This window comes from Schistosoma mansoni, chromosome 4 (assembly GCF_000237925.1).
Source record: "Schistosoma mansoni strain Puerto Rico chromosome 4, complete genome".
In the NCBI taxonomy this organism is placed as follows: Eukaryota; Metazoa; Platyhelminthes; class Trematoda; order Strigeidida; family Schistosomatidae; genus Schistosoma; species Schistosoma mansoni.
The window spans coordinates 10,293,877-10,313,014 of record NC_031498.1 but is presented as its reverse complement, the minus strand read 5'-3'; the positions used below and the strand labels follow the sequence as shown (position 1 = coordinate 10,313,014).

The window sequence follows — 19,138 nt, the reverse complement described above, 5'->3', positions numbered from 1 at the left end:
CAAGTGGCTATCAGGACTCAGTGGCCGAGTGGATAACGCGATGGCGTTTGAAGCGAGGGTACTGGGTTCGAGTCCCAGAGTGAACATCAACTCTGAGATGCAGGCACATCCAGCTGACGAGTCCCAAATAGGACGAAACGCGCGTCCTGGATTCCACTGCTAGCCACTATCCATCTCTGCTAACCATGCTTGTGAATTAAGGTATATCGAGGCAATACGCACAGTATGCACATATGCCAAATAGAGACTGACCAGATGCAGTCCTAACAAAATCGATGGGAAGATCCAAACAAGTAATACGAAGTGGATTATTAACATAGTTGTGATGAAAAGCGACATAAAAGAACATAAATGTAATATTTCGAAGTCAGAAAAAAAATCATACTGTTTCCTTGTTGCTCCCTGAAACTAGGTTGATGATTCACTTGAGTCTTAATCATTGAGTCATATGTTCAGATTTCCCTTCATCTACTCTATTATTCGGGCAGTATCAACAGTCTCTCTCTCGCTCACTCAAACACACAACAATGAAGTGGTTTTAGGTCGTCTACACAAGCCTACAAAAATTTACCAGGTTAAACTAATACTCAGAAGATGGGGTTTAGCTATAACTGATACATGTTCTTCGCTATTTTAAATCCATAAAAGAATAAAAAAGAGTAATCAAACAATACAGCTGTAAAATTATTAAATTAGCTGTGTGTTTTATATCACTACTGATCTACACGGATCTTTTCATCCTGATCGTATTTTTTTTGCTTAAAAGTAAAATATGAACATTTAAAACAATTAGTACAAAGAAAATCAAACTGTGAGAAACTCAATTATTATTGTAAGTTTTATATTCTTCTTTCAAAAAAATTCCTAATTCCATTCGATGACTCTGTTTAATTCGGTTAAGTACATAAAAAATGTCTTAAATTTTTAAAATTAGACATATTACTAAATAAATGCCCCTAAATGCCCTGGTACGGCCAAGAGTGGGGAGGTCCCGATCTCTCTCTCATAATGCTCTGAGACGGTCACGCGTATATAGCCTCTGCCGGGAGAGTCCTACTCACTGCCTTCTCGTGGCATTACTGTTGTTTACAAAATTGAGAGGACGAAAAGCGAATGCCTGGAGCTTTAACCGGGTTGGTGGACACGGCGCGTCCATCTAGGGAAGTTGGGAAACCGTGATTCCAAACCAATGGTACACATGGGGTCCAGGATTCTGAGGGAACAAATAGCGTATGAATCAATCGTTGGTCACCGGCTACCATGGAACTGCATCTCCTTACGATGCTCCAATGCCTTTTGGATTAGACCTTTAGGCCGAAGGCTCGGGGTGTGGCCTTCTAAGAAAACCACCTGTTTTGGTCTGGGCACTCGTGCAGTATCACAGCCCACTCACAAACCAAGTGACGTGTGTGGCGCATATGTATTCGGTGCCGCCTTGTACTAATATTTATGTGTTTAAATAAATAAATAAAGACAACAAATCGAAATACAAACTTTGGAAAAATATTCAGCGAATATTATTAGATACGGTAATTTGATATTGGAATCAGATAAAACACATCAGGAACTGAATATGACGAGGATAAAATAACAACTTTAGATTGTTTTTTTCATTACAAAATTTATTAATTGGTAAATTAGTTTGTTGTCTAACAAAAACTGGGACCAGGACAGCTTAAGTATGTGCAGATATAGTTGAACAAATAAAGTCCATCATTTCATGTTTATTTTTCTGTAAGATTTACAGGAATCTGAGAAAGATTACTACAATGCAAAAACTTAAAATAAAAACATGAATTAACAAGAAAAGTAGGTTCGCCTTAGAACTTTAGAGAAAGATACATAATATGTATGTGCATTTACAAAACTATGATTGATTTTTAAGTTATAAATAATTACATAGTTTAATCACTAATTTTCAGTATTCAGGAATATTATGTTAAACAGATATTGAAAACTTTTATATAGACCTTAGACTACGTAACAGACAATAATTTAGTTAATTGACTGAACAAAATTCAGCTAACCGTCAAATAATAGGCTTTCACCTTATGAAAAATAGTTTACATATACGTCGTTCGATCGAATACCGTATAAAGTAATGGACGTTCATTTAAATTACAGACTAATATCATGACTAAAGATTATAGACTGCTGAACAACTGTTTCATCCCAATTTACGACTAATAAACAAAGGTTTAATACCTCACACCTCCTGAAGAGTTCCTTATGTTAATTATAGTAACTTCTTCAGTATGTTCAAGAGGAATATTCGAAATCTTAATGAAAAGAAGTAACCACTAAAATTCAACTGTTTTAAAAATACAGCGGATATCATTCGATAATGTATGCGTTCATTGTCAGATGTTGAAAACGTTAACTACTAGGTTAAAAATTCCATGTTTCCCTCTGAAACCTCCAATTCCTGATTCCGATCCCTAATGAGGTTGTGGTTGTAGATTCGTATATTATATAGCAAGAGATATTCATCTCCATAAGTCGCCTACCGTCTGAATAAACTATCTAGGCTTAAAAAAACATTTTAAAAAAAGTCATAGAACCAATGTCTTATCAATCAAAAACAAATGTTTCTTCATTTCATGGATCTTCTAAATATCTCATCAAGAACTCTTACTTTACCGAAATCAATCATTTTTCCATAATAAATAAATAGAACTACAAGAACTCAAACGAGGACAACAGCTGATGAAATTGATTAATTAATTAAGAATTTATTAAATTATTAAACATTTCGAAATGAACAAAAAAAAACTTACAAATGTGATGATCTAACATCTTCTGGTCTTTGAGGTAACGGAGGTGGAACAATGACTGAATCAAACCAATGAGTAGATGATGATGTTGTATCATTATTGATAGTGGAGTTATTTTCAAAGTCAAGTCCAATAAGATCAATTGTGGATGATATACGATTTTTATTATTGTTATCTTGTTGTAAAATTGAATTATCCTGAAAGTTAAGATCTACACAACTGTTAACCATATGAATACTATCATTATAGGGTGTAAATAAATCATTTGAAATTGCAGTATTCAATTTTGATGAAACTTCATGAACAGGTGAATTAGTTTGAGAATGTGAAATAGAAAATATTTTTTTAAATTTCGAATCAATTTCATTATCAGCTTGGGATAAAGGATCGGAGATATTTGTTTTCTTTGTATTAATTGAATTATTATTATTAGTTGGATAATCGTCAAATTCATCTTTACTATTATTATTACCACTACCAATACTCACTGATTGTTTAATTAATGGTGGAGCTGGTCTAGGAGGCGGTGGACGATTACGAGCTATAATTAAGGTAGATGAAAATGACAACGACAATAATGGAGCAATTAATTTTTCTTAAAAAGGAAAAAAACAGTTGTATCGAAACGTTATATATATAAGTCAAGCATTAAGATTTAATTGAATTCTCTCATAGATACAACTAAACAGATTAACTGTGAACTTCATATTGTTAATCTTCACAGAAGATTAAACTAAAGATAGAAGTAAATTCAGATCTTTGAAACTTTTGAAGGGTTGATTATAGGAGTAGATAAGATATATTTAAATATTCCAGTGAAGGTTATAATGATATATTTCGTAACACATAAACTATTTAGATGGAATATTATAACACTAAAATACTGATAAGAAGCTAATTAGTTATACATCAATGTTTCAGGTGGTTGTAGTTTTGATAGAAGCGTCTATCTTCTAAATCTTGATTGATATTGCTACACGATTTCCACCATTATTTACAATCAAACCAGGAGTTGCCTTCTGAGATTTCTACTGTTTAATTGAATATGTTTTTAAGGGAATAAGCACATTTGCTACTCAGTGACATCTGTTTATTATTATCGTAACGATGTACTTGGCCACATTAAAGGACGACAGTTTACAGCTGTTTAGATCGGTATTTATTCGATTAGTAACCATTATTAAGCGACATGAGTCAGTCAGTATCATTTTAAAAGATGAGTATTAGTTTGACAGTTGAACGTATGAATTTATACATCAATCTGAATAGTTCACAAATGTGGTTTAAAATAGTCAACTTAACAGGTAAACAGTTGATCTTGAACAGTGACAAGTAGGAAACTACCCACAAAATATTTACAGAGAAATAGGTTGTCAATTATAGCATTTGACTTCACAATTAAATCGCATGTCCAGAATTCCCGCCAACTAATCTGTCTTAGTTAATCAAGGATTATCACAAGCCATGTACTTGGTAAACGAGTTAGAAAAATCAAAGCAAAATGTTTTAAAGAGGAGATACAGAGAGAGGGAGGTATACATAAAGAATCACAATAATTGAGGAGATGGACTGATATTTATCACACTTATCCTAAAATGTAACGACAGTACATCATTTTGTAAAACTGAATAGTGAAGAAATAGAAGAGGAAGACTATACGCAACCGTTTCTCTGTTTTCATTTACTCCAATTTAATATGTTGGGTGAGTGAATAAAAATTGTGGGAAACCACAACAAATAAGCTGAAATATTTTACATTGTGTCTTCAATAATGATTTATACAAGAACACAGGAGCTCATGAACTCTATGATACTGCAGTTAATCATGTTAATCACTGCAGTCGTGAAACTATCTAACAAGATAATAAGGTTTGAAACACCTTTCGTTCTAAATCTGTTGTTAGATCAAAAATTAAATTTGTTGTTCTACACAAAATTATTATATGACAGTTTGGATTTCGAGGGTTAGTCTATTTTTAGTGAATATTTTTTACGACGTGGGGTTAGTATAAAATATAAGACAACAGATATGTAACATTCTCAAAATACGCCTTATTACTTATTAGTAGTTAATGTGTTTAATACTGAAGTTAACGATTGTTGAAACATTAACATCGATTAGCAGTAACTAAATCCAAATGACCGTAGGGAACTTCAGTTCATAATGAAATACGTTCGAAGATGGAGTTCAAAATCTTAGTTTGTATTAAATTAAGGAAGACTAAAAGGAGTTTTCATAACCTAGATTAGTAAATCTTGTAATGAAATCTGTGTAATAACGACGAAAAATCCACTATCCCATACTTGACTATGTGTTACCATATTTTTATGTGATAAATACGGAAAGTAAGCTAAGTAAAAAGCATGTACGTATTCGAAGGACGATACTTTCCGAATGTCATTAATTTATGATGAAATATCGAAGTACGGCATATCATTTCAGTTAAATAAAACTGAGAAATAGGAATTTAAAGACTAAAATCATCATAACAACTTATGTGAATATTTAACAGCTAGTATAACTTTAGTATAAGCTGACATTAAAAGTTGTAGTAATACAGAACATTTTTCTGGTACACAATGTATCACCATCTATCACATTGTTCTTGTACCACAGATAACAAGGACGAATTGACTTTAATGCTCACGAAAAGAAAAACTGATAATTGGAAATATCATGTAGCACACTTCTAAAGTTTAAAAAAACATCGTTCACCGATTTACCCCTTAATCAAACCATTCATTTATTCACGAAACTAGGAGAATTCTCTTCTATAAACCTATTATCTCTTTTCACACTTATTTTATTTCTTTCTGAGATCTTCGGTAAAGATTTGAAGCGGTTCGGAATACTACAATCACTGACATATATCCGATCAATTATCACCTCAAGGGATCATTAAAATTAGGAAACATATGCATGAACTATGTATTTTTCATGAGTAAAAATCATCTTATGTTCTGATTTAAAAGGTACTATATAATCTTAAACTCTTATTGATGATTTTGCTGAAAATGTTTTTGGCTGGCAAAAATGTTCAATTGCATTTGTTTGACACATAAGGATAATCTTTCTTGGTGCATTGTAAAGTAACTCTGGTAACGATACTATTTTTGTTGCTATAATACATTGGAAGAGCCTGGAATTTCCTCGAAAAAGTTTTCAGAGGCCAGACAAGAGCTAAAGATATTTTATTCAATCAACACTCAACGGAAACCTTGAAGAAATATCTAGAAAAACGACGACTTAAGCGTCACATTCTGACTGAATAATTACTTATTTTGTTGTTATATTTAGCGCGCTTCTAAAATGATTTTATTTGTATGAAGAAATGTAATACTTTTAAAAATCTAAGTGCGTAATTTTAACGAAGTGATTAAAACTACATCAGTTGTTCGTAGAGCTTAGTGCTTAAACTGTGAAAAGATCCCTAGCAATTCAACAGTCCTGTCAGTTGATTAACAATAAATATTTTCAGTGTATGATCTGTAGATAATAAAGAATTTCTATAAATTTTAAATCATGAAAAAATCGTAGTCAGACAACTATTGAAAACATAAAACCAGTGGACGGCCGTTTCATCCTTGATTAAGGATCCTCAGGAGTGCGCATCTGAGACCCCGCACCCGGCAATCGAACCCAAGGCCTTCGGTCTCAGGAGCGGACACCTACTTTTTAAGACCACTGAGACAGAGTTTTTGAAATGTTAATGAGAAGCCATAATCAGTGAAATTTATCCGTATCGGATGTGAGACAGTTATCTGCAACACGCAGAGGAAGATGATCACATAATATCGTTAATTGATTGAAGTGAGACATTAAAACCGTTGGATGCAGGCTCAGCGGTTTAGACATTAGGCGCTTGCGCGCGAAATCGAAAATTTTGAATTTGATTCTCAGTTGTTAAATCATGGGTGACCATTAATAAGGAATTCTACATTAGGATGAAACGGCCGTCCACCACTTCCAAGTTTAAAATGATTGTTTAACTTGGATAAGTTTGTCATCTTATTAAAACTTTAACAATCTCCACAACCTTATACTGATGGTAAACATTCCATTAACATGAAAGTAATTTGATGAACAATATGAATTCGTAAATGAACTGACGATAGGATTTAAAATGGCCACATGAATGAATGTAATAAATAAGCTCTTAAAAACAAAGAACATTCATTAAATCTTTTCAACTTACGTTGTGATGGTTCAACAGCCCGGTTGATGTTTAAGTTAGTAATATCATTTTCGAAATCTTCATTATCACTATTTAAAGTTTGTTCATTGTTGTCATCAAATTTAGGAGGTCGTTGTTTATCTAATTTCTTTATTAAAGGTAATGCATTGAAAACTTCAGCTGGTATTCGACAATCGTTTATATTCGATTCTTCACGTTCTGAAATTTCAATCAATCTTTGCATACGATCTAACCAATTTGCAGAATTGTATAATGAAGTGGATAAGTGAATTTCATAACCACCAGCTATTTTAGGTAGTCCGTTTGATGAAGCATCCCATGGTATAATATAATTATTTAAAAATCCTGCAGCGATAGACGCCTGTCTGGGAAAAAGAATGTGTATTTTAACTAAATGGCCTTAAAAAATGTAAACGCTGCTAAACAGATACATCCTACAAGGAAAATCATGTTTCTTATTTCTAAACTAGACTGTTCACATATTCTATGTTTGATAATTTTCAGAGCATAGGACGATGAGAGCTTTCATAAATAGTTTATTTGTTAATTAACACCCACAAAAATAAAGGAACGTTTTAACGATTATAACACAAGGTTAGCTCCTTTTTTGTGGAGTTCTATTCTCTAAGCTAGATGGTTTAGTTGTGGAGCTTGCATTGTTCCTCTGAACAACATCATCAGCACATACTTCAGGTTAGCTTCATGATTCTAACATGATATGTTCGATACCTGTCCAAGATATTATCAATGAATGATTTTGGGACTAAATACACACATTATCCATCCCAGTTGACAGTCATCAGATGAACATGAGAGTCATACCTAGTTGTTTTCACAGTGACTAAATTTAGTCACGTTTCTAATAATCTGACAGTAACCTTTTTCATTATATTTTAGTACAGAGTAGGGAAAAACCCCAAGGACATCTCCTGTGACTACAAATTTTAAATACTCTCCGCTAGTCATTCTGTTGAGAATAAATGACCCACTTACTTACGCCTGTTATCCCTCGTGGAGGAGCATAGGCCGTCCACCAGAATCGACAATAACTGAACTGGAGGTAAAAAAAATTTTTAACAATGCGGTGTGAAAACCTAATGAAGAATATAGTTGACTCTTAGTGGTGTGATTACGAAGCATTGACTTAGTGGTTGAAACACTTGACTTTGAACCACTATGTCACATGTCCAAAATCTGCTCAATCTACTTCGGTTTGGATAACAGGGCAGTATCATCAGCCCTCACACTTCGAGTAAGGTTTAAAGCCAAGTGCCAAGTTGTTAGAAATTCTGGGTAATCGTAGGGATCACGATGCTACCTGCTACAAACAACAACTTTTGTCCCAAACTTTAAGCTTGATGTTTTCAGCCTTACCTTTACTGAACAGACACTCCTCCTAAAGAAATAAATGGTTTGATCAATATATTTCGGTTATTTGTCACGATAGCAAAGAAGGATCATTGTGTCAACAAAACAGCCATTGTGAGATAACAGACTAGAACAGATTCATGTATTATCTTACATTTTAGATGACTGACTGTTGTCAAAAATTAATAATCACAAGTCAGAAAATGAACTTACTTAGAATTGGCATAAATCAATAGTATAGTAAGTGGATCTAGGAAATGTAACAGTAAAATTGTTCCCTCCCTTGATGATCCAATCAACTTTAGGCTTTCTAAGAAGTCTGTGTCATTTAATAAGTATGGCTTAACATCTTCGGATAATAACTGTTTTGAATTACTTTCTACAATCTTTAAATCAACTTGAACAGTAGCATTGATTGGACCATAATCTTCAGCAACATCTGAAATAACTTTACGTCGAGATTGTCGTGAAATCTGTAGAATATTGTTCAAAATATGAATTCATATGAACACAATTTACATTTGTTAATTAGCATAAAATATACAACTATTAATCTTTCTTTCACATATTAAGATTAAAGTCTATCTTTAGTGAAATGCAAACTATATGAACAGTAAGAATTGAACGCTCCAGAAAAGAATTAATTTCAACACGGCAGATAACAATGAACTACACCGCTGATAAAGAATTATTACTTAGAAGAGTTTATATTCTACAGTTGTTAATATTAAGGGACTGAATCCAATACGTTTCTGATGACCTATAGACATTTTATGGATGCCTTCAATATTGCATACAATTATAGAAGTTTATGATATATGTATGATCTTAGAGGTTATTTTGTTTATCACAATGAAAACGATCTGCTCAAAAACATAATCGTTAACGTACACTAGAAAAGGTAGATAATTTCTTAGACAATAAAGAGTAAACTATTTTAGTACGTCATACAACTGAATGACAAATACTTACAAGACGTCAGTAAACAAAATGACAAAACTAGTATAAGCGTGAATACCGATCCTTTGTATAAATTAAAGGCTGACAATACAAAATTGTAAATAGTTTTACATGTGCAGCGGTAGCTTAAATTCACAGAAAGATTTACACCTAGATTGTTAGTTATGTCTTTAAACCGAGTCACTATGACTATGAAATATCCTGAGATTTCAAGGGACACTCCTACAATTTGTAGGTGAAAATACTGTTGCTTAAATATTAATCCCTCCTGTAGATATTTCACTCATAGTTCATGTTTTTCAACTGTTTATACTGATGTCAACAATCACATTAGGTATATATATATATATATATATATATATATATATATATATATATATATTGTATATTAAAATAACACTAGACTATTGGTTGCTACATAAAATATCCACTGTAATTTCTCAAATCCCAAGATGATACAATTCATGTTTATTTCGTTTCAAAATTCATATTCTAATGAGGATCAATAGTGAATTGACAACAAATTGTAAGATAATTTTAAACTCAAATTACAAAAGGAATATAATTTTTTTTCAACTGTCAAAAATGTAGAAAATGTAAGTACATGACCTGATCACATTTCAATATTTTAAATTTGTATGATAACTGGTAAATAAAAATGTTTATGAATGAGTAAATTAAATAAGAATAATTAAAATTATCAATTCATTAGCCTTGTATTATTAATTTCTATGGGGATAAGTATGTAAATAACTAGATTCACTGTTTGAAAATTGAAACCGTTTGGATATATATATATATATATATATATATATATATATATATATATATAACGGGGGAAGAGAGATATGAATTGTTAAAGGTAGAACCAGAAAAGGCATGTGAAAAAAGTAGGACTGTTATCAGGTAATAATTTAAAACACTAATTTTTTTACCTTAATAACTACAACTGAATCCTATCTCGAGCTACCGATAGTTTCAAGCTCATATAAAAAAGGAGGGTTAGGCATAAGAATTAAAGACCTCAATTTATGAGACACAACTCCGTAACAAAATCCCTAATAACTATAATAATAGCTAAGTGCCCCCGAATGCTCTGGTATGGCCAGGAGTGGGGAGAGTCCGCTCTCCCTCTCGAAATACTTTCACATGGCCACGCGTATATAGCCTCTGCCGGGAGAGTCCTACTCACTGCCTTCTCGTGGCATTACTGTTGTTTACAAAATTGAGAGGACGAAAAGCGAATGCCTGGAGCTTTAACCGGGTTGGTGGACACGGCGCGTCCATCTAGGGAAGTTGGGAAACCGTGATTCCAAACCAATGGTACACATGGGGTCCAGGATTCTGAGGGAACAAATAGCGTATGAATCAATCGTTGGTCACCGGCTACCATAGGACTGCATCTCCTCACGATGCTCCACTGCCCTGTGGATCAGACCTTTAGGTCAAAGGCTTCGGGTGTGGCCCCCTAAGAAAACCACCTACTTCAGTTTGGGCAAGACAACCACTCAGATTCAAGATTAGAAGAACAAGTGGGCAGTACACTCTGAAGAACTCTTGAATAGACCAGCTCCATTGAACCCACCAGACATCAAAGCAGCACACATGGACATTCCTATAGTTCTCAATCCACCGACGATCGAAAAAATCAAGATGGTCATCAGACGAATCAAGAGTGGGAAGGGAGCAGAACCTGACAATATACCAGCCGAAGCACTGGAATCAGACATAGAAGCAACTGCAAGCATGATCCACGTTCTATTCAGGAAGACTTGGGAGGAGAAACATGTGCCACTGACAGATTGAAAAGCAGAATACTTCATCAAGATATCAAAGAAAGGAGATCTGAGCAAATGTGAGAACGTAGCTACAGAGGCATCACACTACTACCGGTACCAGAGAAAGTTTTCAACGGAGTGTTACTGAACCCGTTGAAAGATTCAGTAGACGTCCAACTTCGAGGTTGACGGGCTGGACTCAGTAAGGATCGGTCGTGCACAGACCGTATTGAGACACTACAGATCATCGTTGAACAATCAATTGAATGGAATTCGTCACTATACATCAACTTCCTTGATTATGAGGAAGCACTTGACAGAGTGAATGGAATAACATTATGAAAACTTCTTCGACACTATGGTGTACCGGAGAAAATCGTCAACATCATCCGTAATTCACATGACGAACTACGCTGCAGAGTTGAGAATGAAGTACAGATGGCGGATACATCCCGAGTGAGGACCGGAGTCAGATAAGGCTGCCAACTATACCCCTTTCTCCTCCTTCCGGTGGTTGACTGAATTATGAAGACCTCGACATCTGAGGAGAAGCACGAAGTCAAATGGATAGGTTGGATGCAACTAGATGATCTGGACTTCGCAGATGTCTTAGGCCCTCCTATCCCATACATACGAGCAAATGCAAGTCAAGACGAACAGTATATTAAAAGCCTCTGCATCAGTAGGACTCCATATACACAAGGGGAAAATCAAGATCCTCAAATACAACACGGAGAACACCAACCCAGTCACACTTGATGGGGAAACTCTGGTAGAGGTGGAAATATTCATACTTCTGGTTAGTATCATCGACGAACGTGAACGATCTGATGTAGGCGAAGATCGAGAAACCAAGGGCCGCATTCCTACGGTTGAAGAACGTATGAAAGTCAAAACAACTGTGTGCAAGTTAACATCAAAGTCACAATCGTCAATAGGAACGTCAAGACAGTGAGTTATATCGTATGGAGCTGAAACTTGGAGAACTACCACAACCATCATCAAAAACGTACAAGTATTCGTGAACAAGTGTCTACACATGATATTAAATATACGATGACCGGATGCCATCAGCAACGACCTACTGTGGAGAAAAAACCAACTTCCAACTGAAGAGGAAATTAGAAAGAGACGTCGGAGGCGGATAGTACGTAAATTGTGGAAATCATAAGAATATAACTAGGCAAGCGCTAACTTGGAATCCTGATGGGAAACGGAAAAGAAGAAGACCAAGGAACACACCGCGTCGGGAATTGGAAGCAGACATCAAAATGATGAGTAGCGACTGAAAAGAAGTGGAAAGGATTGTCCATAACAGAGTTCGATGGAGAATGCTAATGGGCTGCCTACGCTCCCGACGAGGGGTAACTAGCGTGCGCAAGTGAACAAGAAAAGAGGACCATGTAATATTTCGACCTGGTCTGTCTAAGACCTCTTAAAATGAGGCCCAGACAAATTGAAATAAGTAGTCTTCCAACCTGCACAAACTACAACATGACCGTTTTTATTGACTCAATCATTAGCCAATCAACTATGTGTGCCAAATATCTTATACGACATCAAATCACAGCATGAAACAAACCAATAGCTTATGAAACGCTCAATAAAAGTTTTTAAACAGATTCAGTCTAATTGTTTTTCCACTTTTTGAGTGATCAGTAAACAGGCATCCTGATATTCTCTGGTGTAATTAAAATAAATCGAATGAATAATCGACGCCATATATATATATATATATATATATATATATATATATATATATATATATATATATATATATATATATATATATACCAGTCAGTAATTTCATTTCTAGATATTTTACCTACCACCTGAACTTCTATATTGAATATCGCTCCCACGGGTCGATGGTCACTTGTTTTCAACTCAGCCCGATTGTACAGTAACAAACGACCAGGATTCCATTTTTTATCTGGAGAATTATTCTGCATACAAACAATGCCATTTTCGTCCGTTTTGGGAAATGTTAATTTTACGCGACGCCATAATATACGATCAGTCCAAGCAGGCGAACGTGCTTTCTCAGATGTATCATAGTCATCACAAAATAAATCATATTTGTATGTCGGTGCAAATCGGATGGGGCCTTCTTCGAAACCACGAAAAACATTACCAGCTAGTTTCTCAATTGTCAACTGATCGTAACGTAGGAGATCAAGCCAAGAAGACTGTGTAGCTAGTCGTTTGACCTCATTACCTGACAAATTAATACGATAATTGAAGTCTCCACACCAAAATACATAATCATGACTAAGAATATTACGACCGTTAGGTAAACTAAGACGACGACAAATCTCTTGAAAATCATCATTACGTTCACGAACAGCTGATTGACCAGCTGTAAAATGGCTGCAAACAAAGCATATTGATGTCGCACCCAACTAGATAAAAAGATAGATAAAGAGGTTAGAAAAACAACCAATATCTTAGTTAATGTCTTATAAACTGTACACACAATTGTTTGTAACATTGATTTACATTAAGTTTAATCAAAACATAATTTTTACACTCCATAATAAAATAAGGAGATTCAAATGTGCGCTGATGGAAAGTAAAACAAACTACATTTGCTTAACTGTACTATCTTCATTACTTCTGAAATTTAAATTGTGATTTTCAGGAGTAACATGAAATACATTAGTTTTATTTAACACGTTTTAAACGCAAATGTATAACTTTTCAAACGAAAGAGTAATATTTTATATTGGAAGAATATGCTATCTCATTGATTGGTATAGTGGTTGTCAACTGAATGAACACACAGTGGACACATCGACACATTCGTATAAAAACATTAAACCAAAGCCAAATGACGGCATTGTTCCCTAAACTTGTACAATTGAATGTTGATTAGTTTGTTAACTTGTTCAATAGAAATTTTTTTCAGTTATCTTCACATTACATTACTATTGTTTAATGTCGTTAATAAAATATTCATGTAATTAATCTCTTCAAAGCAGAAAAAAATCAAAGATTTTCATTAGTGATCAGCTGAAAAATTGAAAACTTTCAATTTACTTAATCTGTCACTTAAAAGTAATCTATATGTATAGAAATCAATACTCATGCATGAAAAAAGTGGTTATTATCAACGTATATACATAAATACCTTGGAGATATTAACGCAAATTATAATGATCAATATACATAAGCATGACCTCATCAATGTGTAAAACATTGATTAGATTAATCCAAACGAATTCTATACAAAATGAAACACGTACTCTTTCTTTTCGAGTTAAATGAAAGCTTTACAGTATTATATATCAATTACAATTAGGAAATGAAACGATGTAAGATTGACGTATTTTATTCATTAATGTAACTAAATTTAAGAGTTACTGATGAACCTTAGAATAGTTCATTAATTACATTATAAAATGAAGTTGTCAGAAAAACACATATATGAATTTGAGATTTTAAACGACCGTTAAATCTGTCAATATCTAGATGTTTAAAAACTAGTAAATTTGAAAGATTTTCTGAACTGAAAATTATTCAACAAGCAACCGTAGTTTACATCGATGCATTATTTGTTCTGCCCATTATTTTTGGTATACACTGACTGTTTATCATAAATTATGATTGATAGAAATATGAGATTGCAAAAATATTATGCACTAACTTGAAAAATTTGTAGCTTAAATGGTTGTTTTTTTAGTGTTACATGTTTCTGAGTTGAAGGGCTTGTAAAAGTAATGTTGTTATTTTACTCAAGTTCTTCAGTGTCTATATCAAGTCATTTAACTGATAAAACAAAACACCACTAAAAAGTATCTTTCAACGTATAAATACTTGATTTAAATGCAGTTTTTATAAGTAGTATTATTCATTAACTTACCAAGATAAACTACTATTTTAAAAGGTAGTAGTACAAGTGAATATCACAGTCAGGTAAAATAAGCTTAGGTTATTTACAGTGCTATAATATCCGCAATTATGAAAACATGAACAATCCCAAAAGTAGATTTAAAAAATTTTCGCTTTTTAAATCCTTGGTGAGATGAAGACTGTCGCAAGTTAAAATAATCAGAAATACTTTTCATTATGACTTGGACTAACTTTAAATAAGCCCAATAGCAACAAAATTTCACCTTAATAATAATTATAAGCTTACCGAAAGGATTCCAAAATATTAATTGCATAAATACTATGAACAGTAGGCTTTAAATATATCCAGGGAAAAGTGCGATTGTGGAATATGGTCAAGCTATACATCTCTGACTGATTAATATTATAAATGTATGAGTCCAGGTCCTGATACAGTGATATAGAATAGATGTAACGTGGCTAGCACAGGAATTCAGAGATCTTCAAGCATCGTGTTTGCTGCTACAAACACAGTAAAAAACCTAAACTTATGATGTTGATTACTTAACACTAAACAACTTGACTTTTCTAAATGACTAACTATATGCTTAATAAGTTTGCATAATTGTCATAAATTAGTGACCTAGTAAGGTAACTAGAAGGTAAACTTGTTCGGTAACTTAAGCTAAGAAATGGACGTGATCTGGATACCGAAAAAATGTAACCCGCAAAAAAGTGAACGTAACACATAATTCAGTGTTATTTTGAAAAAAACTTATGACCACATGACGAAATTACAAATTAAATCCATAAATTAAAAAGGACTTTTCTGAAATACTGTACTATTAATACAAAAAATATGTCCCAGACAATAATAACCTCGATTTGTGAAGCATCTAATGCGCTTGTCTTGTCAATATACAATGAGAGAAAAAATACCTCCTCAAATAGTTATATCGACAAGGCATATGATAGGTTACTAAGTAACCAGCCGTGCATAAAACGGTAATGGAAGAAGATAATTGAAACAGGGACGTAAAGTCCAAAATATAGAAACAGATAGAATCCAATGAATGCGTGAAAATAAGAATCAACCGTTACAACTTTTGAAGATTTACAACTACATTAATGAATAAAAGGAACGGAACAAGTTCAAATAAACATATACCAATTCCCTAAAACAACAGGGGTGAGTTAAGCATCATACCCAAAAATTAACGAAAATGAAGTTACTTACTGAATATTATTAAGTAGTATAACGTGATAAACATGATACAATCAAGTTAGGCAAAGAAGACTATAAATGAAAACAACACGAAGATTAGAACTGGGTAGACGGTTTAATCAGACTCAACATTCGGTAAGACGTGTCAGCAATTAATTGCGTACCGAATAAATAAATCGATTGATGATTCATACCACAATGTGAAATCTGTAAAACTATGAAGCACGCAAAGCGCATAAATAGGAAAGTAAATTATAATGAATAATGTATTTTCTTTTACAGAAATATAGAGAGTAAACTCTTTTAATGTTACATTACTTATTTGGAAAGTGAGAGAACAAAATAACTTGCAATTTAGAATCAATGTAATTTATATGGTTAAAAAATTGACTGAAATATATTCTCTTAAATTACTGTTTAATTTCACTCTAAATAAAATAATATACTTCAGATATCAAGTAAGCAAACCTTCTTTTTAGAAAAAGCGCTATCAATAGTATCTGTTACTAACACAAAAAAGAATGATTTGAGAGTAAAACTCAAGTTTGAACTATTTACAACGTACAACGCTGCAAGTTGATTTGCATCAGTAAACTTTTTTTATTGATTTATTTTCTTGAGTAGGTTCGTACAATCCTTTTATCCACTCAAACACCCTCTAATTCTCTAAGTTCTAGTGAGAGGCCATGACCAGTGGAGTTCAACGCTGTCGGATAAGAGACAGATACCCACAGATGGCACTGAAAGATGCTTGCTCAATATCGCGAAATGAATAAAATTAGATATGTAAACCATTTGATGCCTACTAAGTGATCGAAAGGTTAAAATCCTCCACGAGAATTGAAGGCTCAGGGTTCGACCCCCAGTGATGGCGATGATTCTCACAGTTGAGAAGTCATATGATGGAATGAAAAAACTACCCATCGCTTCTCAGTTTTCAGTGGTTGTTTGACATAAGTCAGCCTATGACGTGAACTATAATACTATCTTTAGGGGTTAACTCTATTTACATTTAGCAAAATAAATAAAATTATTCGCTTAAAAGTTGACTTTCAGATTAAAACTGAGTCAAGTACAAATACATACACAAATTGTCCAGTAAAATAAAATAGCCTATAGTAAAGAATAACAGGAAATGGTAAGGACCAATCGAATTTACGTGCAATATCAATTTTCAAATATATACAATCCAGAAAAAACATTTTTCAGATACCTACACATAGATTTATTGAATTGAACGAAATGAATCGCTAAATAAAAATGTGAATCGTTACCGCGAACACAATTTAGCTTGTTTTAACTACTCTGTTTCTCAGCAACCTTTGATACATGCATATCTAAACGAGGCCAGTCGTATTATAAATAAAAGAGAGTTTTCAATCATCTGCTAGCTACCTGGTCAACTACTGTACTACAGTGTCTTAGTTCTCTGCATACAAACGAAGCGGTGACAACCAGCATTACGAAGACTGAATTGGAGATTCAAAAAGTCTTTATTATCCATAGAGTAATTATCTCTGACTAGTAGAATACAATATAAGTAGTAGCACTTCTGATATATGATTCAGGTCTCCATCCTCAGTCGTATCAGGACATTTGGGGCCACATATGAGCAACATAATTTATTGAACATGCTTTACTGATTGATCGGGAAATTATGTGGTGTGGTCTACTTATATCCATATAAGTAGTATATGGTGTGGGTCAGACATAGAATGTATTTTGGCAGAAGACCGATGAGGAAAGAACTGAAATGAAACGCAAACGTCTGGAAAATGCATGAGCAATGGAATAAGAGAAGAAACAGTGAAGATTGAAACAATTGGTTGTTAATTTGCAAATTGACTGTTCATTGTTTGGTAATCAGAATTTATTGAGATAGTCTGTAATCTTTGCTTAAATACATTCGATTGTCCCCAACCGGTGTTTTGTTCACTACATTTGGTGTCGCTGCCAACCAGGAGGAGGAAGGGTGCTGTTCTGCGGACGCCGCTGCGGGTCTGGAGTTGAGGTGCTAGTTGGGGCAGTCTGGTGTGGAGAGTTGGCGTCGGGTGGAGTGTTCTGGCGGGGCGGCGTTGGCTGTAGCGGGTGCTGTCGACGGAGAGGAGCAGTGGGACGTGCGGCTGCTGGGCGGACATCGGATGTAGATGGCTCAGCAGGCCGGTGGAGTACGGGTGTTGAACGTCCCAGGTGCCGGGTGGATGCGGATGTTGGTGCCCCGGCAGGTCGACGGAGCTATGAAGGTCAGCGCGCCGCAGACTCGACATTCTGACGGAGAGTTTGGCACAGACTGCAGTGAAAGAAGATAGTGGCATGGCGAGCAGAACCACCGCATGAACGAATGCTTTAAAGGGGGGACGAGTGTGGTGTGGTCTACTTATATCCATATAAGTAGTATATGGTGTGGGTCAGACATAGAATGTATTTTGGCAGAAGACCGATGAGGAAAGAACTGAAATGAAACGCAAACGTCTGGAAAATGCATGAGCAATGGAATAAGAGAAGAAACAGTGAAGATTGAAACAATTGGTTGTTAATTTGCAAATTGACTGTTCATTGTTTGGTAATCAGAATTTATTGAGATAGTCTGTAATCTTTGCTTAAATACATTCGATTGTCCCCAGTCGTGTTCTGTTCACTACAATTATTCTTCTCGCACCACAGGTGTTGTTTACGAAATTCAGAGGACGAAAAGCGAATGTCCGGCGCTTTAACCGGGTTGGTGGACACGGAGGGTTCACCTACCGAAGTTGGAAAACCCTGATTCCAAACCAATGGTGCACATGGGCTCCACTATCCTGAAGGAAAAAATGGCGTATGAATCAATCATTGGTCACCGGCTACCATGGGACTGCATCTCCTTACGATGCTCCACTGCCTTGTGGATCAGATCTTTAAGTCAAAGGCTCGGAGTGTGGCCCCCTAAGGAAACCACATGCTTCGGAGTGGGCATCTGGGCAGTATCACAGACCTCACACATAAATCAAAAAAGATTTTGCGGCGCAT

At 34.5% G+C, this 19,138-nt stretch overlaps 1 protein-coding gene across 1 annotated transcript in view; it reads right to left on the bottom strand.

The window, feature by feature from the left end:
• Positions 1–19,138, bottom strand: part of Smp_159670 (putative synaptojanin) — a gene marked incomplete at its 5' end in the record, with an annotated part of 61,824 nt that overhangs the window by 20,077 nt on the left and 22,609 nt on the right. Inside the window, 4 exons of the mRNA XM_018796787.1 lie at positions 2,778–3,315; positions 6,971–7,198; positions 8,715–8,811; positions 12,906–13,478. Coding sequence (XP_018651894.1) covers positions 2,778–3,315; positions 6,971–7,198; positions 8,715–8,811; positions 12,906–13,478 — 1,436 coding nt within the window. The remainder of the gene's footprint in view (positions 1–2,777; positions 3,316–6,970; positions 7,199–8,714; positions 8,812–12,905; positions 13,479–19,138) is intronic.